Source organism: Cervus elaphus, chromosome 3 (genome assembly GCF_910594005.1).
Source record: "Cervus elaphus chromosome 3, mCerEla1.1, whole genome shotgun sequence".
Taxonomy (NCBI): Eukaryota; Metazoa; Chordata; class Mammalia; order Artiodactyla; family Cervidae; genus Cervus; species Cervus elaphus.
Window position 1 is genome coordinate 25898369 of NC_057817.1, and position 23679 is coordinate 25922047.

Below are 23679 nucleotides of genomic sequence, written 5' to 3' on the forward strand. Positions count from 1 at the left end.
GGGGGCTTCTTTGCTAGAGAGGGAGGGAGGGGGAAGGAGGGAATGAGGGGAGGGGGAGGGGCAGGCAGGAACAGATGCTTCCAGATCTAAAGGAATAATTTGAGGGGGAAAGGCAGGATCAAACGGAGGAAGAGGAGGGGGAGGAGGGGAAAAAGGAAAGAGAACAAAGGTATAGTGGGGATTGGAGCCTCTTTAGTGGAGTAGAGATAAAGGGGAATCCGGGTGAGACAGCTAAGCCAACATCTGCCCTGGGGCTATAAAATCTTGTTCTATTTGCTGCTGGCCCAGGGGCCACTCTGGAGCAGTCAGATTGGTCCCTGAGGTGACCTGGACTGGAAGCTCAGCCAGGAACCTTTGAACCTCAAACGTCCCTCCCAGTTGCCGCCCCTACCTTTTGGTTCCTCTTCTGCATTCTCAGTGGAGGGGAGTTCCAGGAGGAGCACTGGAGCTGGGGGCTGTCCCAGAGGATTACTGGGGGATGAGAGAGAAGAGGAGCAAGAACCGGAGGAAATACGGAGCATATAAAGCAGCAGGAACACTAGGCTTCCTTGAAAATGCTGAGCAGAGACAGACAGACACGGACAGAACTTGAGGCAGTCACATCCCAAAATGATTCAAATTCATCAGAGAGACGAAGTCCAAGAAGAGAGGTTTCCAGCTGGGAAGCTCAAATCTCCCCATCTCCCCTCTGTGCAGGGTCAGGCAGCAGAGGGTTGAGGTGGGGTGTGGAGAAGGGCCGCTAAGAGCAGGAGCAAATGCCCACGGGGAATATTCCATACCTCCTCCATTTTCTCCTCTCCCCAGCTCTTCTCTCCTCCTGCTGGAACTCAATCCCTGTTCTGTAACCTTAATTACCGAGGTCTGTTCCAGCTGAGTGGAAAAACTCCACTTGTAGAAAGTTACGAACACCGTGTTCCCACCCAAAGGGACAGAGTCAAAACAGGAGCCAGGCAGCCATGAGAGTGGGTGACACCTCAGAACAAGAACAAACTGGTTGGGGGCCATCTCCCAAGTGACTCATTCCCACACCCCCATGGATAACCCAGCCCTGTCCCCTGTCCAAGGGATTGGAGAAGGTGCCTCCCATTTTGTAAGAGCCCTAATCCTAACCTGGCATTCAGAGACAAAGGCCAGGGGAGGAGGGAGGCAATTCTTAGCACAGGATTTGGGGCTGAGGTGCGGGGTGGACCCACTCTGGGCCTGGAATTCCTCTGACAGAGGAGAGACTGTTGGTTTGATGACCTGGGATTCTTCGGGATTTGGAAATGTTTCTACTACTGACTGAGATCTCTCGTCTCCATCGGTCCCCACAAAAATCTTGTGAGAGGGTCCCATTTCCTGCTCTTGTAAGTCAGAGAAAATTATCCTTTCCTTTCCAAAGGAAATAAAGTCTCCTTATTTGGTGGTGGGGAGTTGGTTGGTCGAAGAGCAACCGAGAGTCCTGCTCCATTTTCCAGGAAAAAATGGAAGGTGGAATGGGGGAAGCAAAGGGAGCCTGGGCTCTAAAGGGCGAGCCCCGGGAGGTGGAGCGGAGTTCACCGCTCAGTGAACCCGCTCGGCCGGCCACGCAGCCCCCGGCCCCCGCCCCGCGCCCTATTGTCCTCCGTGAGAACCGGGGGTCGTGACCCAGCTGAAGGCGACACCGCGCCCGGAGCGGACGCTGCGTGGAACCCGGAGCAGAAGCCGGGCTGCCGGTCGGCCTCTCGCGTTTCGTCTTTGTCGGGCTGGTCCCATTTCGGCTTCCTCCAGACCCTGGCCGCTGCCAGGAGGGGAGTGGGGACCCCTGAATGCAGGCAGCTGCTTTGTGCCCTGTTCTCTTAGGCCCGGCTTCCTGGGAAGCCAGAGGCACCCCTGGGAGCAGGAACCTAGGATTGAGCTGTTTGGCAGAGCCTCCCACATGCTGTGATTTAGGATTTCTCGGCCCCAAGTTCAAATATACTTCCCTCTCCCAAACTCTGACGCTGCATAGACAGGGTCAGAAAGGAGTGAGTAGAGGGGACACTTCTTTGGACTGGACCCATTCCCGTCACGGTTGCAGAGTGGATCCTACAGGACCCTACATCTTAGGGAATCTGGTAATTGCTGATGGGGACTGGGAAGTTAAAACAGTCCCTTTAGGTTTATTAGACTGTGTAGCCCTACTCTTCCTCAAACATACTCTGAGACTCTCCCTACCCATCCTTGTCTTCCCTGCCTCCTAATTCATCAGTTAGCTGGGCCTGCAGGCATAGTTGTGGTTGTGGGCTTGGCTTCTGGAAGGACCCTGCCATTCAAAGAAACTACAGAGCTGACACCAGAGAGAAGCAGGAAAATCCTGAGGCATAGAGAAGAGCCAAGCCAGAGAAGAGGCTCCTGGACCTGGGAGGCAGTGAGCAGACCTCGGTTTCTCTCTGCTTCCCAAGTCCAAAGGGGATCCGAGTTCCGGGAGCCGCACAGATTTTAAGGCGGCTGAGAGAGCCCTCCAGGTGTCCGGTTCAAACAGTGCACATTACCCTTTTTAATTCTCAAGAAGCAACAAAAACTTGGATACTCAAAGCTGCCACATGCTGCAGGAGAAAAATTAAATTGGGGCTAGTGAGATGGGATGCAGAAAAAGCAGACCAAGTGGGGTGGTCAGTTCCATCAGAAAGACTGGTCACAGGCAAAGACTTTTTTTTTCCTGCTAAATCCCCTAAATGTTTATTTTGGGCCCCTACCCACCCGGATAAATCAAGCTAACAGATTAGGAAGTTCATAAAATTGTATTCTTAGGTAATGATATCCAGAGAGGTAATAAATATTCCCGCTGCGCTGATGGCCGCTGGAGTTGGGGGTTCCTCCATCTCTTTTTCCAAGTCTAAGAAGGATTTCTTGAAAAGGGAACATTTTCATAAAAATTAGCTCTCCAAAGGTGGGATGCAGATAGAAGCTGTGGAAAACCATGAGAAGTGGCTTTGTGAACCACACTTCCCCAGGACTGGGCAGAAAGCTGAGAAAAAGATGGTAAAATTGCCCCAGCAGGTTTCTCCTCCCCACCATAGCACCCCCTTCAGAGTCAGTCTCTCTAATCTTAGAAAAGCAGACAAACCGTGCCTAGCAGAGGGTACCCTGGCCCCAAGCTCCGGAGAAACCCTTAACTGTTTGCCTTCCTTAGCGGTCCCCCAAATACACATAGATACATACATCTAACAGCGGGAAGGCGTCCCTGGATTGCAATCCGCCAAGTCTATGCTCAAAAAAAGCTGATGCACAGATTGCAGAGAAAACTTTGTAGGAAACTTCACACAAACGGCAGTGAGAGGCCCACAGACCAGCGGAGTTCCTCAGTCCTTCCCCCACCCCCGCCCCCGCCCCCAGGCTCACTTTCTCCACTCTTTCTCTCCTTTTGGAGACAAGTTTCTTCGTTCCCCAGGTACTCTCTTCGGCTACCCATTTTTTTCCCCGAAGCAAAAGTTCACCGCTCCTGATTGGATTTCCCGCCTTCCCTCCCCAAGACCGGGAGTTGAAATAAAAATTGAATGGCAAACAGAGATAGAGTTGAAACTGCTGTGGTCCTCGCCCCCAGAGCATATGAGTGCTAACTACTTACATGTCAAGGGGATTTTTGACCTGTGGGGATCTCCTGGTGCTTGGAGAGAAGGACCTTGGAAGATTGGTGTTGCCGCTTTCACCCCGTCTTCTTTTTACTTAGCCATTGGAGAGACACACACAATACGCTGGCAGGCATTCACGCGCCTTGCCTCTCCCATTACTCGGGGGCAAGAAATCAGCCCCACAGAAGCTGTGGCATCCTGTCCGGAGACCGGGGGCTGAGCTAGGGCTGGCTTGGGAGGGTCGGAGCTGGGGGTGGGGGAGAGGTCAGAGGCGCTGCCGAATATAAAGGCGATGGGAGAGAAAATGCTGTGTCCTCCCCGTGAACCTGGGCTGCGTCTTCCCCACCCTCCCCCAGTCTTTCCCCACTGTTGAATCCAACTTCAATAAAAGCCCTGACCCTCAGCTTCCCAGTGAGGCTGAAGCAGCATCCAGTGGGTCAAGACAGCTAGAGCTAGGGGCCCAGGTTGGTCCCCTACACTGGACATCCCTCTCATCTCTGAGAGCCTGATCCTATTCCAGGTGGTCAGGTCCAAGGCAAAGGAGAGTTTTGGGGAAAGAGCAAAGAATGGAACCCACTGGAGGGAAGGCCAGAGGCCAAAATTTTCCAAAACTCAAGTACAAGAGGGTTTAGTTTTATTTGTCAAACTATGGATTTCTGATGTTTCTGCTTTTCAGACCGAGAGGGACAGACAGAGATACACAGAGAGTGACTACATGTGTATGTGTGAGAAGAGGAGTTTAAAAGGAAGAGGAATTTAATACAGAAGCTCCTAAAGAAGGAAAAATAAAAGAAATGTCCCAATCCTTTTATACTGCTTTTCTCGAACAAGAGCATGTACCTTCAGCAAGTTCATCTTAACATATAGAAGATAGTGAATTTCCCTCCCCTGTGTTCATCTCTTCCACTTTAGGGAGGAGAAAGAATACATTCCCCTGAAACCAAGTGAGCAAAGTTAAGAAAAGATTATGAATCTTGATTTCCATTGCCCCCTCTTTCCATCTTAACTTCCTTAAGGTATTGGAAAGACTTCCAGGTCCCCCCCTCACACCTTCCCTTTTCCCAAGCGCAACTAGACCCCCTTTTCCTGCCCCAAAGCCAATTGCATCAAGATGATGGGAGCTATAGTCAGATTTGGCCCCTAATTCACTTGATTACATAAAATCACTCCAGATAATTGTTGGCCCTGCTTCCTCACACTGTAGGCAGCATGTTTTGCTGTCCCCAGGGCACCATTGAGGGAGGGGAAAGTAGACCTACAGGACCCCAGCATACACACACACACACACACACACACACACACACACACACACAGCCAGCAAGTGGTTCAAGAGGAAATAAATCCAAAGCACATCAAACAGATTTTCATAACTTGGTTCCTCTGTTGCCTTTCACTCCTGGATTCGAGGAGAGAGGAGAGTAGTATCCATGACTTCCCTACTTATCCCAGATCTCTTCTCCCTCTCTCTTCTCCTTCTGACAGCCCTCCATCCTGATATTTGGATAAACTGTCAGAGAAGCTCACCAACTACCCCTTCACCTTCCTCCAACAAACAAGCAAAAATTTCAAAAATTCGAGCAGGCCTTGCTCAGAGCCTGGTCTCCAGGACTAGAATTCTTTGGAGACTTGGACTTAAAGTAATCATTCAGGCAATCCAAATCAGTTTTTTGTTTGTTTTAGCCCCCAAGGAAGCAATTAAAAAAAATCTTTTTTTACAAGCAGGAAGTCTTGTTCCTCCAATGTCCAAGCCCTATGGAGACCTGGGAGGTTGTAGGAAGAAAGGTGAATCCCCCTGCCTCTCCCTGTGTCTTTTCTCAACATCTAGCAGGTCCATGATAAAAGTTGGGGGGGGGGGGGGGGGGGGAATAAGAGTGCTTCATTATCTCTAGGCATCAGGCTTTGAGGCCTACCCATGCAAGGGGGCCTCCCAGGCCTCTGGCCTCCACTTCACCCTTCTTTCCAAGTCTAAACAAACAGAAAAGTCATCCTGACAGGTCACTTTGCTGCTTTAGAATCACCAGCTCAAAATGTTTCTTCTTTTAAGGAGAACAGGCATGTTGAGAGGCATCTTCCTAATCCCTCAGCCCCAAAGAACTCCCCAAACATGAAAACTCTTCTTCCTACCAACTCCCTAAACTTGCCTTCTAATCTGCAAATTAGGCAGGCCTACTCACCAAAGGGAAGGGAGAAGAGAGGAGAGAGGAGGAGACAAAAGAAGGCACTGTGCTTAACTCTAGAAAAGTGAGACCCCCAGGAGAGCCTGGCCCCTACAGACTCAGGGAGGAAGTGCCCTACTCTTCCACATCCCCTCTCCTGACATCCTCTGCCCCAAACCCTTTGCTGGATCTTCTAAGGACCTTGGGAAACTGGAGTTGAGAGTTAAGCTTTGTGTATTTGCTTAGAGTAAACTTCAGCAACTCTAGAGAGAAGGTGGGATGTTACCAGGCCAGAGGAGGAGGGGGAGAAAAAGAAACCATCAGACATTGACGTAAAACTAATTCACATCCACTGGTTTATTATTGATCACGGGGCATTTCACATCGACACTAAAATTCTTTATTGCAAGTTTTACAATAATCAAGTAAATTCAGTCCAAAAACACAATAACCACGATGGGGGGTGGGGTGGGGTGTTCTACCTATAGAGTGCCTCTCTGAACTGAAAGTTCATTTTTATTTTCTTTTGGCTCCTCAAACTGAACAGCTCTGAGAGGCTCTCCAGATGCATTTAGCTTTGTCTGCTGTCTTCCCCCTTCTCCTCCCAGCTCCCCCCAACAATAATACAAAAGAACTTCATAGCTTTGTTCTCCTTAAAATGACTTCCCCCTCACTAACCTCCCCTGGTGCATTTTCAATGCAAAAGGCCTAAGGAAAGAGGGGGGAAGGAGGAGGAGGAGAAGGAGGAGTACTGGCTTAAAAATCTCTTTCCTTTTTTCTTTTCCTCATTTCCCCTGAAATGCACCCAAACCAGACCATCACACCTTGTAATATATAATTTTTGCAGTTTTTTTTCCTTAAAAAATAAATAACCCCCCAAAATGGCCTTAAACAAAACAAAACAAAACAAAAAAAACCCCAGCAGGTACCATGCTAAGACAACATCACATGCTTAAAAGGGTCCTTAACAGTGGAAAGGAGAGAAGGGCAGGGGGCTTGTTTGTTTATCTGTTTTGTCTGTTTGGAATTGACAAGGGGGAAGGTGGGAGGAAGAGAGAAAAGAACCAAAATATATATATATATTAAATTCTATAAATAAGAGTCAATTTGTGTGTGAGGGGAGGATGGGGGGCCTGGGATGGGGGCAGGGTGTGAGTTATGTTTTATAACCTGGTAATGTCCTCTGCCCGTTGCTGCTCCGGCGGCGTGGCGCTCTGGGAGTGGTCTTCAGAAGTGCCCGGGGTGGCTGCGGAGAGGGTGCTGGGCGCAGCGCCGGCCGGGGGCGCTGACCTGACTTTGGTGTTGGGGAGTCGGTGGTCCTTCTTCCATTTCATGCGACGGTTTTGGAACCAGATTTTGATCTGCCTCTCAGAGAGGCACAGCGAGTGGGCGATCTCGATCCTTCTCCTTCGGGTCAGGTAGCGATTGTAATGAAACTCTTTCTCTAATTCCAGGACTTGCTGCCGGGTGTAGGCTGTCCTCGAGCGCTTGGGTTCCCCTCCGTTATAATTGGGGTTCACTGAGGGGAGGGAGGGGAAAGCAAATAGTGGGGTTCAAAGGCAGCAGGCTCCCCGCCCCCCACCCTCACCCCATCCTCAGCTCTGTCGGAACAGGAGGAGGGGGTGATGGAAATAAAGTCATCAGGCTAAATGGGTTATAAAGAAGTTGAAGGGAGCTGGAGACTTTGTAGTGTAATAAGAGGGGAATCCTCATTGTAACGACACTGAATTATTTATGCGCCCTTAGAAAGCGAGCATAGTTTTCACACATACATAACAGATCGTAGCACATGGCTCGGACTGCCCAGAGTAGCTAAGCCATAAAATTTATGGGGGATGTAATTACCCATTCTCGCTCGTAAATCCAGTTCAATTGTGCTAACCCAGAGTCGCTCCTGGAGAGAGAGGGGGAAGGAGAGAAAGGAGGACGGGGCCGGCGGGGGCCGAGGAGGGTGGGGAGCGCTGGGGAAGAGGGGAGGGGGAGAGCAAAAAGCAAAGTTGCCTACCCGTGCTAACGTGGATTTTTTTCATCCATGGGTAGACTATGGGTTGCTTGCTGGCGGCGCTGGAGGGATGGTCAGGGGCTGGCTGGCTGCAGGCTGGCGGGGCTGGGGACGGGGAGGCGGAGGCGCCCGAGAGAGGCGCCGGCTCGCAGAGCGGCTGTGATTTCTCGGGGTGGTGGTGGCCCGCCTGGGCCGGCCCGTGGCCTCGCGAATTGCCCGGCCCCTGGAGACTGGTGCAGCTATACTGGCGCTCAGGGTAGCTAGGGCGCGGAGGCGGTGGTGGGTACAGCTCCTGATGGTGATGCTGGAATCCCGATTCCCTGGTCCGGCCGTAATATTCCGGACTGTGTTCAGGGATGTAGCTATTTTGCGAATATTCTTCGCATGGAGGAAATTTCGGATCGATGTAGTTAGAGTCCATCAAATACGAGCTCATGATCATTAATTTCTGGAGTGGAAAATAATTTTTCTCGCTTTGTCGTTTTTCTGCTCCATAAAGCCCTCCTACTAGCTAGCGACCCTGTAAAGTTACTTTCACCATGTGACTCCGCCGGCCAATCACACGGAGCAACCCAGTCCCCGGATAAGGAACCGAATCGCTTTATTCAAAATGTATCCAATTTTTTTGTGTGTGTGGTGGTGGTGCTGGTGCTGGGGGGGTGGTGGTGGTGATGTGGGGTTAGCTGGCAGGGGCTGGGGTGCCCCCAGTACACACCCCTCGGACTGACAACCCTCCCCTGCAAAAGGAGATGGGAAGCCCCCAGCTCCTTTCCAAAGCCTGGGCATTGGGAGGCTGTTGGGAGGCTGTGATTCAGCCCCCTCCCAGAGTCTCCCCTTGGATCTCCGGTGTACCCCTCGGGCCTCGGCTCCCGAGCTTTTCCAGAGGTCCCCATTCATGGCGATCCTGTCTCAGTCTGTGTAGGTCACGGGGCAGCGCCCCTCTTTCGCAGGAAGAGGAAGTTGAATGAGGACTGGAGTGGAGGTTGGATGGGGAGGGGCCCAGGCTGAGCCCAGGAGGCTGGTGAGCCTGTGGTACCCCCACATCCAAGGAGACCAGAGTCCAGCCCTCTTCTCCATACACACTCACCCAACCCTCTGGCCAGGGGGCCGGCGAGGCAGGGTCCCAGCTGGACCGGGCAGGTAGAAGCAGCGGGATGCAAATGATTCTGACGTCATTTCTGGAGGTCTGGGGGTTGAGCCCCCCGCTGAAGAGAGACAGGAAGTGGTTGGCAAAAGCATAGTTCAGAAGCCTTGCCCTCCCCAAGTGCCCACTGACCCTCCCTGCCCAGCCCGGAGCAGAGGATCTCTTCCGCTGGCAGCTGTCTCTGCTCTCCATTCTGCCTGGCCTGCGGCTTTCTGACAACTACTTCCAAGGCCGGTTGCCGAGGACTTGGGGCAGGGGGAAAGAGCACTCTGCCAGGGGCCAGTCCCCTGGGATGGTGCCCAGCCAAGGCCCTGGGAGCTCTTCTTTCTCCATCCCCACAGAGGGCAGACCTAGCTAGGAAGAAGGCCTGCGTGAGTAGAGCCTGCTTCCGGCCAGGGATTGTATCCATGTAACACATGTGTTTACATGTAAACACGCATCCCCAAGGGTCAGCTCCAGGCTGCCTTCCAAAAGCTGAGGGGTGAGCTCACGAAGCCGGGGAGGCTGGGCGGGACTTGGGGGTCTCCAGCCCATTCCTGCGCCCTCCCCTCTCTCTTGCCTCCCACCCACATGGAATAGCCTTGACGGTGGGGTGGCAGGGCCATGGAGGAGGGAGGGGGCAAGAAGACCTGCTTTCTGACACCCCCCCCTCAGCTAGGGGTGGCCACGTCATGCCACCAATTCTAATTAACTGATCCCATAACTCAGAGTTGGGGGGGGGGGTGGCAGAAGGGAGAGCCCAGGGAGGGAGCTTGGTCCCCTTGTTGCACTTGATAACAATTATAGTTTAAAATCATAGCTTGCCGGGGCTCGGCTATATTTTACTTGATAACAATAAAAGTGACACATAAAGTTAACTGTTTATGTTTTATTTATTAGACTAAATCTGCCAGCGGTGGTAGGAGCGCTTGCCTCGTCGCTACAGCTTTTATAGGGCTGTAAAACGTCATAAATCAGTCTCGCGGAATCGCCCGCACTCTTTGTGTCGGCGGCGGCGCAGGGCTGGCGGCCGCTGGCTGCCTGCTCCCTCCTTTCCACGAAAAGTCGTAATGTGATTTTTTTCCCCTCTGATTTTATTATTATGATCGCCGCTGTGATTAGTCAATCTACCTTTAATTCGCCGCCCTACGCTGCCTCCTCCCAGCCCAGCCTGGTTGACACTTGAATAAGTACCTTTTAAAACGGCATAACAACTATTTGAGGGTTTAATTAGAACATCTGCAATTAAGGGAATGAGGAGGGGAAAGGGAAAAAAATAAAACTGATGTGAGAGGGAGGCTGAAGGCGGGAGTTTCCCAACCTGTCTCTCACCACCTTCGGGATGCCAGAGAGGGTTCTCACTTCCAAATTAGGGCTCACCCTAAGGCTGGAGAGCTGGGCCACAACCGATGCCCCAAAGGGCTGATTCCCCCCTGCCTGGGCCCCTGGCCACCTTTCTTCCTGCCACGTTCAAGCCCCCCTACCCTACTCTCACCAAGAGCCAGTACTTGGGAGTCCCTGGAAACCACTTGCCCAGAGGTCAGTGCCCACTCGCTGCCACTAGATGGGAGAGAGAACCAGAACTCCCTGAAAGCTGACCATCTCTTAGAGGCGATCCTCAAATTTCCAAAGTTGGTTGAGAACTCCTGCCCACTCTTATCCGGGGACCCTCTGCGTGTGAAGATTGGCTGGTTTGGTTGGAAGAGGAGCTTGAGACTGTGAGAAGGTGAAGGCTGCTGCTTAGTTGGTAGTGATTCGGGGTTTATTATTGGTGCTGGGGGGTGGGTTAATTACAAGTTGTTAGCAGTGCCAAAGGGAAACCAATGCTGACTGCTGTCCTACATAAAAATTCTGAACCCAGCCCCAGCCCTGCCACCTGGGAAGGGGCAGAGCTCCTAAGAGCTCAGGTAGGGTGGGGGAAAGGTTGTTGAAGGAGAAAGCCTTCCAGCCCCACCCCCATCCTCCCTTCTAGGCCTGCACCTGGATCAGGCTGCCCCACCCTATGCTGGCCAGGAATAGTCTCACCTCCACCTGGCTCCCCTCCTCCCAGCCCTCACTGTCACCTTCTACCAGCCCTGCCCCCGCCTCAACTTGCTTTTCTTCCTTCTTTTCACCCTCTTGGGCTTGCTAGGAAGTCCTTTCCAAGGCACGGCCCATCTTACACCTCCACTCCCCAGGATTCTGAGCTCCTGCGGGTGGGTCGAGGGAAGGGGAGCACGAAACCCACTTTGGGCCAGTGAGTGTGGGTAGATCCAAGAGAGTTCAGATGCCTACAACTGAATGTCAGTCTATGTGCATTCATACTATTAATATTTATTGCTGTATTAAATGCCTCCTCATGCAGCCATAAATACATGGGAGTTTTCTTTCCAGGTTTGCACAGCTAACTTGACATTTGGGTCCAGAAAGTGAAATCTGGGAGATTTCCCCAAATTTGTCCACATGCATCTACATCATTTACCAAAAAAACTCTCTTTGGGCTTCTATATCTCAGTAGCAAGAAAGTCGCCTATCACATGAAGAAAACAGCAAGCCAGAGTCCGCTGCACAGACACACACATACAAACATTTTCACCTGGATATTATTGCGAACATAGAAATAAGATCCCTTCTGAGGGCTCCTGTACTTAGCATTAGCTTAATGGGTTGGGGGGGGGGCCACTAAAGCAGCTCTTGTCCGTGATGAATCCTTGTATCTCCTTTTGTGTTTCATCCTCCTGCCTCATCAGCCCAGGGATCTCCAACCCCAGCTCTGCCCTCTACCTCTCTCAGCCCCGATTTTATTTTTTTTATTTTTTCTGATCACCTTTTGCCAGCCTCCAAACAATCACTCTCCGAATGCTACCCGCATCCCTCCCCCGCCCCCCATATTCTTTCTAAATCTTGATCTGGTTTCTCTTTCGGAAACGTGTTTTAGTACAAAGCGCTTCCCTTCTGACACCGCTGAAGAAAAATATGTGTCCATTGTGTGCGAGGCCTTATTGTGCCCGGATTACCATACTGACCGTTGGATAACCCATATTCCTCCCCTCCCCAGTAACAAGCTGCCGGCTGAGAGACCTCAACGACTCCACTGATTCTCTGCTGCATTAAAATCTCACCTCTCAGACTCCCTGGATTTTCCTAGGGAGAAAAATAGTGAGAGCCAACTCAGGATTTGGAGGGCAAAGAGAGGGGAAAATGAGGGTCATTCCTTTCCCCACTCTCAGAAGGGCAGGATGTGACTGTGTGCGCGCGCGCGTGTGTATATGGTTTTTGTTGTTGTTTTAGAGATTAAACATTGCAACACATCTCTTTCCTCTTCCTCAAATAAATTGACTTTTAGATGGTATACAATCAAGTAATTTATTTCATTTTTATTTTTTTTTCTCCAAGCAACTTGCAAACCCCAAACTAAAGCAAGGCTCCCATTTTCCCCTGCTGTGTGTGTATATGTATATATGTGTGTGTTTTGTCCTCTTCTAACGCCAGCAGGCAGGGCTAATGTATGCAAAAGAATATGCAAATGCTTAATTGATTTTTTCTTAAATCTCTTGTCAGTAAAAGTAATGAATTGGTCTAAAATGATTTTAATAACCCAGACGTGTCACCAGAAAATACTCAACCTTTTTTTTCTCCTGGAATCGCTTATAGTCTCAAAAAAAAAGCAATCATGGAATGTTAATTTGCCCCCCTTTAAAATATTAAAGATGAATTTCTCTTGTTTGTTCGGAGACCATAGGCAAGGTCCTCTTGTGAATTTCCCCCTCCTTGCTTTGCCTTCCTTGGAATTCAATTTTCCTCAAATCTCATTTAAAGTGGCTTTTTAAAAAGTGGCCGCATTTTAATATTGGTTAGACAGAGTGACCTGCATTTCACCTCGGGTGTTTGACTTGTTCCAATAGGTCACTGCCATGGGGTTATTGATGGGGAAACTCCATTGAAATTTGTCTCTTCGCAAATGGCCTTTAGATCTTCCAGTGAGTTCAATAACTAGTTATAATGTGGAAGGGGAAAAATGAAGGCCCTGGGCTAACGAATTTGATGTTTCATTTTTATGCTGGAGAAACTGTTAGTTAGAGGTTGGGTTCCCCATCCTCTTCTTTGCTTATCCTGGCCTTACTGACCCCTGCTCCCCACTCAGGATTATATCCTCTTTAAAACTGGGGTGGGGGTGTCCCATTCTCCCTTTGATGAAAGCTTTAATTCTTATTTTGGTTGTTATTGAAAAATTCTGACAGTGCTGCAGGTAGCTTGCGCTGCTGAGTATTTCTAACTTGAACTTTCCTGTTGCGGGGGGGGGGGGGGGTGAAAGGACTTTTAAGGCACTCTAAATGTGGTTTTGAAAGATTTAGGAATTAGGCTGGTTTAGGGTAGCTTCCAGAGAGCTGACCTGGTGCTCCCAGAATGGAGAAGCCGATAGGTAGGTGGGATTCCTTTTGGGGTTAATGAGGGCATCTCAAGATACTCTAATCTGTTCTTGGCCTCAGAGCTGCCAGGGACTCATGGGTTGAGGCACCCTGGACCAAGGAAGGCAGAGACAGAGAGCCAAGGATAGACCATGGAGCAGGCAAGAGAATCCTGGGTCTCCTCCAGAGTCAGAATTCATTCATGGGGACTTAGCCAGGTAACTGCTTGCTGAACTTCATAAGAAGGGTGCCTGGCAAAAGCCCAGTGCCCCAAAATGATGTGTTTTACTGGAGAGAGCAGAGGGGAAATGATTGGGGTGGGTGATGAAGATTTTATAAGGTATTCCCTTTTTTTCTGGAGTTCTTAAGGAGTGGGGGAGGAAAGGGCAGGGAAAGGGAGGAAAGGTCTTCATTTTATTCTCCCCAATTACAGCTAGGTTGGACAGCCAGTGACTTCTCCAAAGAAGCCTCTGTGAGAAAGGGCTGTGGAGAGCTCTTCTCTCAGGCTGACCCAGCCATACCCAATCATTACCATCATTAACCTCAATAATAACAAGAACATCATTCCTTCACAAACAGAGCTCCCTGCGTGCCTTCTTTCCTTCCTCCAAAAACTGTTCCCTTTCCTTCTCTGGGGTCCCTGGGACCCCTAAGGGATCCGGTTAGCTCAGGCCCAAGTTTCCCGTTGATAAGCCTACCCACATCCCTTCCAAGCCTCTGTCCTTAGATGAGTCATTCTAAAGGCAAGCCTGGATTCCTGGGTTGGGGGAATCCAGACGGAGGGGAACATGTAAGTGCCTGAAACTAGGGGACCACCTTCCTCTATCCCCTTAAACCCGGAGGCAATGTCTTGGTGCCACCTGCACTCTCAGACAAACTTGCCTGGACAGATCCGGGCACTCCTGGGATCTGGGGCGCTGTCTTTCACTGCGTGCCGCAACCCCATAAAAATGGGGGAGCCCGGGAAAGGCCCACGGTCGGTTTCAGGATCCGGCCCGGAGGAGGACACACAGCCTGCTCTCCCCAGCCTAGCGGGAATCAATAGCGATCGGTGTTAAACCTCCCCGCAGCCCCTCGCGCTCCCGGCCGCGGCGGGCGAGCCCCATCCCCGGGCCACTCACCCGCCTCGGCCCACACCTTGGCCGCCTCCTCGGAACCCGGGACCCCCAACCTCGGGCCTCTCCCTCTCCCCGTTTTAATTACGTGATTGATTTTCGCTTTGGCCGCGTCGGGACGCCTCTGCCTGCAGACTGTTTAAATTTTTCGGCTCCCTTTTTGCATTTCCGAGTCCTCTTGAAGGGCCGTCATTTAGAGACTGGCCCTCGGGCGGCTGGGTCGGGGCTGGGCTGCGGCCTCGCTCTACACTCCAACGAAATGGTCCTCCGGGGCTGGGCGGCGCGGCCCGCTCTGCAGCCGGCCCACCGCGCGGGGCTCCCACACTGCGCTCCTGCCCATCCGCTCTGCTGAATTATTTTGTGCTCCATTATTCTCTGATAGAAAAATATTCCGGGTGGGAGTGAGCACTCCACGCCTGGGCTCGCAGCCGGGCTGCTCGGCTTTTTTGTGTTGTCTCTTCACCGGCATGAAGTATGTATGTCTGGGAAGGTCTGGATGGAGACCCGAGGAAGCGCGGTGCCCAGGCTGCAGGCTCGGCGGGGAACTCCAGCCGCTCCCCGCAAAGACCTGGCCCCGCTGGCGGCCCAGAAGCGCCGGAGAAGCGGATTCGGCTGCAACTTTCCGCCACTCGGCCCGCGTGGGACCGCAGGGCCGGCGACCCCCAGCCCGCAGTGGGCTGTTGGGTCTGATTTTCTCCCCACCCCCAGACAGAGGCCCCAGCACTCCGGCAGCCCCAGCGGGCACCCGAGCGGCCTCTGGGAGGAGGCACCCGGGTCGGCAACACGCGGGTCATCCCTACACCAGAGGGACCGAAGGTGAGGCGAAGAAAGGGGGAAAGGGGAGGCATTTTCACGGACGGGAAGACTAGATTTGGGGTGGGGAGAGGACGGGGAAGACGCGAAAATTTAAAAAGGAGCCCCTTTTCCCACCGTGGGTGACTTTCCCTTTCTCTCCTCCTCCGGACAAGAAAAGAAAAGAAACCCTCCTTTTTCCTTCCTAAACTGCTGGTCTCCTGCTTAATCTCTCATCTATTTACAAGTAATAAACACTTCTCTGATTATTCTCCCATGTCCTGTTCATTCTTTGATCTTTTCCGACGAGGCAAACTATGAGTTACTATTAGCCCTATTTTATGGTTCTATTTTTCCCTCAGGGAGAGGAGGGAGTTGGGAATGTCTTTCTCACTGGGCAAGAAGTTCAAGGAAACTTGAGTTGATCACAACCTTCTCCCCTGTCCCCCACAACCTGCAACACCCCAATCCTTGCTCCCACAGCCCCCCTTCCCCCGCGGCAATGTTGCCGGGTAAATAAGAGTCCGCCTGCCTGGCTATTAGGATTCTGGAGACGTTGGCATCTGTAGCAATCATTAGTCAAAGCCGCGGAAGCCGAAGGAGCCGAGGAGTTGGACAGAAAAAATCTTGGAAATGATATACAGGAGCCGCGGAGGCATCAATCCCCGGCCGATAAGAGCTCGGCTGCCGGGAGTGAGGCAGCCGCTTAATTGGGCCCTGGGCACCAAGAACAATTGGGGAGGAGGCATTTATGGGTAGGGTAGTGACCCTGGCACCATTTGGGCACCCTCCAAAAATAGTGGGAACCTTGAACACTTTTCCCCAAATTTCAAAGGCCCAGTGTGTTGGGGAGACTCATGCTCCCCTCTCTCAACCTCTCCACCCTGGGAGCCAAGAGGAGCATTTATTCCCAGGACTCTTCCCTTTTCTCTCCTTTCTTAGCGGCTGTTCTGGGAGGTACTGCAGGTTGGGGAGACTGGGCTGGGATTTCAAGTCACAGGGAAAGCCTGGAGAAGGCTGTGGTACCTAGAGTAGGTTTTCAGGAGGCAGCTAACTCCTTTGGACTCTATTTGGTGGGAACCTTGAAGACAGCAACAGAATCACTCTGTTTAATAAGCAAAACAGCCAGAAGGATATTTGTTCCCTATCCCCAATAAAGACACTCACCTGATGTCTTTATTGACACAGAGGTAGACAGAGAGATGAATTAAGTTTATATCCTTCTAGAGGGAGATCTATGCCCCTACATATAGATGCATGTATTATGGAACCATCTCTAAACATACTTTCAAATATTTAAGTTTGCAGCAAAACTGCAAAGACTATAAAGATCTCCAAATATATAGCTTCAAAATGTAGCTATTTTATGAGTTGGGGCTTTTGCATAAATCTAGATAAATTTTTGAAAATAGAGATTGAACAACACACTCAGAGTTTTTTTCCAACCAAGGGGGGGAAAAAAGCTCACCAAAATATTCATCCAGATATTTAGGGAGTGCTATACCAATACATCCCAGCCTATACATCCAGCACTATAGAGAGATTGGTAATGTGCACACAGAAATCTGACAGATGACTGTTATGTTCACTGTGGATCTATAAATCTAAAGATCTATAAATCTGCATTTAAATGTGGAGTAGAGAGAGATGGAAAACATACATCCTATTATACATGGAGCGATCTATAAATATATTTTCACGTATACAGCTATGGAAGTGCTCAGCTCTCTATAAAGGCAGTGTATTTGCATCGAGCCTTAGGAATGAGGGAGATTCTCTGATGCTTGTGGGTTTGGGATGCCCCAACCCAGACTTCTCTGGGAAATGAAGGAGAGTAAACTGGAGCCTATGCAAGTAAGTGTTAAGAGGGCCCAGGAATTCATATAATCTATGGCCTCATTTCCAGCATACGGGGCATTTCTCTGGCTGTGGATAGGAGCCCTGATGTCTGGGCCTGAAAGCATCCTAATGATGTAGCCTGAACTGAGACAGAGGTAGAAGCCTCTTTACTCCTTTTCCCTTTAGCTCCCTAGCCCAAAGCTGGCAGAGGGACCCTTGAGAAGCAGGGGTGTCTTTAGGAGGGAAAGGGTCATTAACATTACAAAATGGAGCCATTTAGGTAAAATGCTTTTTTTTTTTTTTGCTACAGTTCAGTTAGAAAAAAATTACAGTTCAGTTAGTGAGGAGACTGTGGGCTTTCACTCACACCCCAGCATGCATCTTAATTACATAAAACCCAGTCACTGACTGCAGAGAGTTTCCTTCATTCCTATAATGCTAGATGATGCCTCAGTCCCATCCCCTCTCTTCATGAGCTCTCTCTTACACACCCGAAGTCCCACCTTGTCAAGAAGGGGTTGGGGGCTCAGGAAATGCATCACAGTGAAACGGCAGCCCCACAAGAGAGTAGTGCCCCCAGGAGTCATGGTATCTACCACCAGGCTCAGAAACTGATTACCTTCCATGTTACTTGTTTTTTAACTGAGGGGTTGGGGGAACCAAAGTCTGCGTGGGCAAAAGAAAATGAAAGATGGCATGATTTTTAAATCTGGAATGTTAAGGAGAACTATGGCCATACCACCCAGAACATGCTGGATTTAGAGGGGTCAAATCACCAGTGAGCCCTTTTCTTATTGGAGGCAGAGGATTTGGGGGCCCCTGGACTTCCTTTGATTTTTCTGCTTTGGTTTACTGGGGAAAGGGAAGTAAGAAGGGCCCCAGGTGGGCTTGGGGAAGTGCAATCCAATCTAGTTGGCCAGTTTGGGGGAGAGTGATTTACAAAGCAAAAGCTCAAATGCTACTTCCTGAGAAGTCACCAGATCAAAACAACCTCCTCTAGGTTTTATGACCCACCACTACTCCCAACAGGAAAAGCACCCTCAATAAAGCCTCAGCCCACGCCCCCATCCTCCACCCAGAGGAGGGGGAGAGACACAATCCAAAATGAGGGACCTGACCCTTACTCTCTTCATTCACACACACACACACACACACACACACACACGCACACGCTGGGTTTTCCAGCCAGAAAATTAACTTTTTAAAGAAGTATTTTCTAGACAAGAATTTTCTCCACTATCTGAGCAAAGAAGCAGCCCTGAGATATTTGGAGTTTGAACCTGAAAAATGGATTTGATCAGATAAGGATCTGGCCTCATGGTCCCACACTGCCTTCCAACCCCCCTACAACTCAACAGGCCAACAGGATACTAAAGATCACCGAGAGCCTGGCTGCCACCCTCTGTGGGGGCTGCTCCAGGGGTTTGGTTTTCCAGGGAAGCCGAAAGGAAGAAACTCAACAGTTGCTTAGGGTTTGAGGACATGAGTGGAGGGGGAGGACAAATGGTCTTCAGGCTGGGCTGATGGGAAGAATGGGGCAGGACAGGGACTGGGAAGTTAGTTTAAGTCCAGTTTACTGTGTCCCGCCTGGGCTTCTGACCTTTTTAATACCATACTTGGCCACATACATATACTTTTGTGTGTTCAGGTGTGATGTCCTGGGCCGGGGGCTGGAGAAGTGGGAATCTTTCAAGGACAGAACCTAGCCTCCTCTAACTCTGTCAGAGTTGTGACCCATGCAAAACTAAAGAGATCCCAGGGAATTAAGCCCACACGTTCCACCACTCCACCCCTCAATACGGGGCTGCACATGATGGCAGAACTTTCTCTGTGCTTGTGTCAGGTGGAGAGAAGTGGCCACCTTCCTGCACTTGCTTCCCAACATACCTGGAGCCTTCTGGTCAACCTTTCATTGTCGCTTCTAAGGCCTGGTCATCAGAAGCTGAACAAGGTCCTAGATAGCCCAACTTCCCCAAGTCCTAAATTTTATCTCCCTCCCACTCCCATCTCCACACAGTGGATCTTCCTAGCAGTGGAAGAAGAAAATGGATCCCAGAGTTCTTCTGTAGGACTCAAGGACAAAGAGATCTCTATTACTTCAGCTCCTCAGTCCAGACTCCTTGGGCTCCTGGGGCCCTATCACAGCAGTGAAGGGAGGTATCAGAACAGGTACACCATTCGGGTTTACAAAGACCCAATAAAAAGGATGAGATATTCCTGGCTCTCTAACAGCTAGCCTCTTCTTTAAATTGAATCTCAGAAAGCCAAAGAGCCCTAGCTTGGGGTCCTGAATCCAGATTCTCTCCCTTCTCCACAGCTAAGGGCTCCAGGGTCTACAATCCTACTGAGGAGGAGGCTCAGAGCAGCACTTGTCTCTTAAGGAAAAGAAAGCACAGAACTCAAGCCCCAGACAATGATGTTTCCACTGAGAAACTCAACCCAAAATAATTACAGGAAGAGAGGGAGAGGCAAAGAGACAGATAAGTTGACCTGGATATTAGGAGGGGCTGAGGCAATAAAAGCTTACTTCCCAGTGCCTGCTTAGAATGAGCCAGCCACACACACCCCTTCTTTCCTTACTTTCATGGAATCTGGAAACTCCAGCATGAGAGATCCACACTAGAGGTGAGGATTGGTCTTAGACAAGATTACCACACCATCTACCAGGGAAAAATAAGTTTGTGTGCTCTAATTCTAGTTCATGAAAGAAGTCAATAGAATGGGAGGATTGAAGGTAACTTGGGAAGTGAGGGCCCAATGGTTTCTGAGAAGAGCTGCCCTCCCTCTGGCTTTTCATTCTAATCCTTCCCACCTGGTCTGTGGCATTGTCCCCAAATCAGCCCCACCTAGAAAGCAAACTATCACGGAGATGCTGACAAAGCCCAGCTCGAACTGGGCTATCCCTTGACACCCCCAGAGGAGGGCTTGGAGGTCTGGGGGCACAACCCCTCAGACCTCCTGCTGCTCAGTCAGCTCAAAGAGGGCAGGAGATCAGGAGGGAGAAGGGGAGGTTGTTGGGGTGGGCGGGGGCGGCTGGTGGTGGAACTCAATCAGAAAATTAACCCTGCAACAAAGCCCTGGAAACTGGGGGATGGGGGATGAAATGCCTGGGTCTGGACCTGAAAAGCAAGTCAGTTGGCTCAGGGCCCAGTCCAAGTGTTCAGGAGACACAAGCACTCCTGCCATACACGCACACTGTCTGCACCATCAGATGTTTTTGCTCAGAAATAGTTTATCACCCATTGCTTACTCTGACCTAACCCATGTAAATATAAACACTAAAACCCACATCTTCAGTGGCTGTGTCCTTTGATAGCCATTGGCCAGGACAAAGCAGCAGCAGCAACACCAGCAGCATCATATCTTGTTAAAAGAATGGAAAGGAAGGGGACTTAAATCCATCAACTGTTTCATATGAGAGCAGTGAGGCAAGGGTCCTGGTTTTCTGTGCTGATTCCCTTTTCCAGACTTGAAGTTATTCAACAAACTAAAGGTACCAAACACAACTTTCAAAAAGTCTCCACTATTGCTGCCTTCCCCAGCCATGCCAGAGGCACTTTGATAAAGCTAGTGACTTCTGGAGCATTTCCAGGAAGAAAATTGAAAGAGATCGCTTCTAATCACTCCACCTGTACTCAAGAGGATCAGAAGAGAATAAAAACGAAAAGGTGTGCAAGGTAAGTGTATAGGGAATAATCACAGAATTTGAATTCAGGGCTGGAGTTTGCATCCACACTCAATGTACAGCCTAATCAAAAGGGCATATCTATAAAGTGTAGGGAGTTGGGTAGGATCACACAGGAGAACATGGGAGTAATGCAGAGGATGCCCACACAACTTCCAGTCCCAGTAGAATTGAGATTGACCTCAAAATACAACTTTGTTAGAACTAGAGGACAAAAGCCGAGGACTCCTAAGAGCTGGGTAAGGGACAGAGGGAAGGGGCTAGAATATTCTCAGCATCACTTATTCCCTTCACATCATAGAGAGGGAGGACCCAGAAACTAAAGAGGGTGGTGGGGAGGGAGGAAGAAAACAGCAGGAAAGGGTGAGACCCTTTTTGGCTGATTGGTTAGTGGAGGCCATGTGACCCTGCTTTGCACATTTCTGATTGGTCGCTTGACCTCTTCTAGGGTTAAAGACCTAGAAACAAAATTAAAAGCTTTCCAGGTTAGTTGGGGCACCTGATGGACTGCCTATCCCCTACTCCAGAGAAACCTCAGATTCCCGTGTGGGGGAGGGGTGGGAGAACCAAAAATTTCAAGACCTGTTTTACTACTACTTCCGTTTGTATTAGTCCTACACAACAAAAGAAGAAGAAGAAAAAAAAAAACCGCTGTGGCAAATTATTTGAGAGGAAGGATGATCTATTAAGGGGTGATATTTACATGGAACTTTTGAGCCTAAGAAACAGGAAAAGAGGATGAGGAAGTTATAGAAACCCTCCAACAGATGCTATGTAAGTCTGTAAAACAGAAACACACTCACCCGGCTACACAGAGCTGACAGAACTAGGACTGAGATCTGGCCAAGAGTGGGGGAAGGTGGCCAGTCTTGCCTGGGTGTGGAACTTTGGCCCTGCTTAAATTCTTTATTGAAGACCATTAGATTTGCTCCCTGAGGTACTAGGGAAGCCAGAGGGAGGGGAAGAGTCAAGTTATAGACCAAGGGAAACTCCCATCTCCCTGCTGCTTGGTTGGAAAGTTTCCAGAAACTCTCCAAATTGGACTAGTGGGGAGGAGGAGAAGGGAGGAGGGCTCATAAAGAACAGGAAAGTTAATTCTCCACTGGGCCACTGGAAAGAGTCCGTTGGGGTCCTACCACTTTCCCGGAACATAAAGGCTTGGGAGGCTGGTGGGGCAGGTGGGTTGTGAGGGACTGAGGACCCAGAGGGAAGGCTTCTGGACTTCTCCACCAAGGTGCCTGCGCTCCCCACACAGGCGACAGTCCCCTGGAGCGGGGGATGGGGCTCCAGCTCTGACGCCCAGTGCCCAGTGTCTTTGGGTCTCTGTCCCCCTTCACCCTGCCAGAGTCTGCCTGGGCTCTCTGCCTCTGCTTGATGGCCTGCTTCTGCCTCAGTCTGTTGGGCAGCAGGGGCTCAGTAACAGTATCCTCTTCCAGTCACCCAACCGCATCTCTCCACACCGCAGGCACCCAGAGTCGGTAGCCCCCGAGGCAGTCAGTCCCTCCTGGCGGCTCACTCCCTCTCCCCATCCGCTCCCCTCCCCTTTCCCAGGACTTAGATGCTACACCCTCGAAGGGCCACCTTTTGGCCCTGCTTCAGAATCCCTGGCCCCTCCAGAGAACCTGAGTTCCTAGGTTGTCAGGTAGGGTACGCACTCACAGGTGTGGAGGACACGTGCCTCCATGTCCGACGACACCTCTAGGAAGGAACATTCCTAGAAACTCGAAGGGAGCCCAAGCCTGAGACTGGCCCCAGGGTGCCAAACTCTTATTGGGTCCTGAAGGCTCCATCCCCCAGAGGCCACTCTCTCCTCAGAGCTGGGGGACTTCCCTGGCCAGGCTTAGTAAAAATGTTGCCTCCACTCCCACACCCATTTATACTCCACTCACAGCAGGAGCCTCCTGGCCTCCTGGGCCTAGTTTTACCTCTGGCCAGTGCTGGGGACACCAGGAAAGATCTCAACAGCTGGAGGGAGAGGGAGGCAAGAAACCATACTGGCCCCAGACCAGCTAAGACCCCCAGACTGTGGAGACTGGGACAGCTGCCCATTTAGGCCTGGTGGTGAAGAAAGAAAGAATGTTTGGGGACCCCCTGGGCTCCATCCTCTACTTTTAAAATGCTTCTGCCGGTTCAGGTCGCGGGCTCAGTAGTCTCAAACCCTCCTTCCCTGCCCCCCTCCCCAGCTGCTCGCCCTGCCTGGACTCTGGGCCACTGGCCAAGGCTGAACTGGCCCCTCCCCAGGACAAGGGCCCCAGAGGCCCTTTGCGCTTGCGCCTAGAGTTTACACAGTCTTACAAACACCAAACATCCCTGTGTCTGCCGCTGTCTTTTTTCCCAATTGAGAAGGGAAAGGGGGTCAGGGAGACCTAGTGAAGCTCTAAAGAATCCAAGTCTCTCTTTACCCCAGTTAACTTGCATTTGGAGGGACTAAGGGGCTGGGAGTGGGGAGGGCTGGTCTGAGGAGACAAACTCCCCCATCCTTCTACCTCCCAGCGGCTTCTCCTCTTTCTCTCCCACCATGGCCTGGGGAGGCCTTCTTCCCCTCCCCTTAATGAGTGGGAACTGCCTCCTATCGGGAGCGGGGTGGGGGGGGGGCATTAAGTAAATGGGAGAAAGGGTCAGAGAGAGAGAAAATTAACTTACAGCGTTCGCCTGGGATTCATTTGCGAAGATGTAACCTCTCTCACCATCATCCCCAGCGCCGTAATCCCCTCTAACTGCCAGGCCCTCTGTCCTAGCATTAAACCTCACCAGCAGCTGCGTGGCTGGACAGTTAAGATTATATATGATGTAAATATATTGTGGGTTTGTCAGCTCTCCCTACACCATAAAACTTGGTTTAATGACATCACGTGGTCCCCCAAGAGCCACTCACGGGCTTGCCTTCAGGCCATTCACATAAATAACCTCCAAAAGTTTCAAACTCCTAAATTCACATAGAAGCCGTGCGTATTTCTCTAATGCTCAGTTACACTAAAAAGCCCTTTTGCTCCTCCTTTGCCCCACC

General features: G+C 50.7%; 1 protein-coding gene across 2 annotated transcripts; it reads right to left on the reverse strand.

Annotated features, from left to right (window-relative positions):
• Nucleotides 1-6061: 6061 nt before the first annotated feature.
• On the reverse strand, nt 6062-23400 carry HOXC4 (homeobox C4). Of its 2 annotated transcripts, XM_043882106.1 has the most exons (4): nt 23316-23400; nt 8818-8935; nt 7734-8178; nt 6062-7247 (listed from the first exon to the last, which is right to left on the reverse strand). In XM_043882106.1, exons 1-4 carry the CDS (start codon nt 23363-23365, stop codon nt 6892-6894), a joined length of 969 nt encoding a protein of 322 aa, XP_043738041.1. In that variant the 5' UTR covers nt 23366-23400; the 3' UTR covers nt 6062-6891. The 2 variants fall into 2 exon arrangements, with proteins under 2 accessions (XP_043738041.1, XP_043738033.1); XM_043882098.1 differs by lacking the exon at nt 23316-23400 and having other exon boundaries at nt 8818-9208.
• Between the last annotated feature and the right edge of the window lie 279 nt (nt 23401-23679).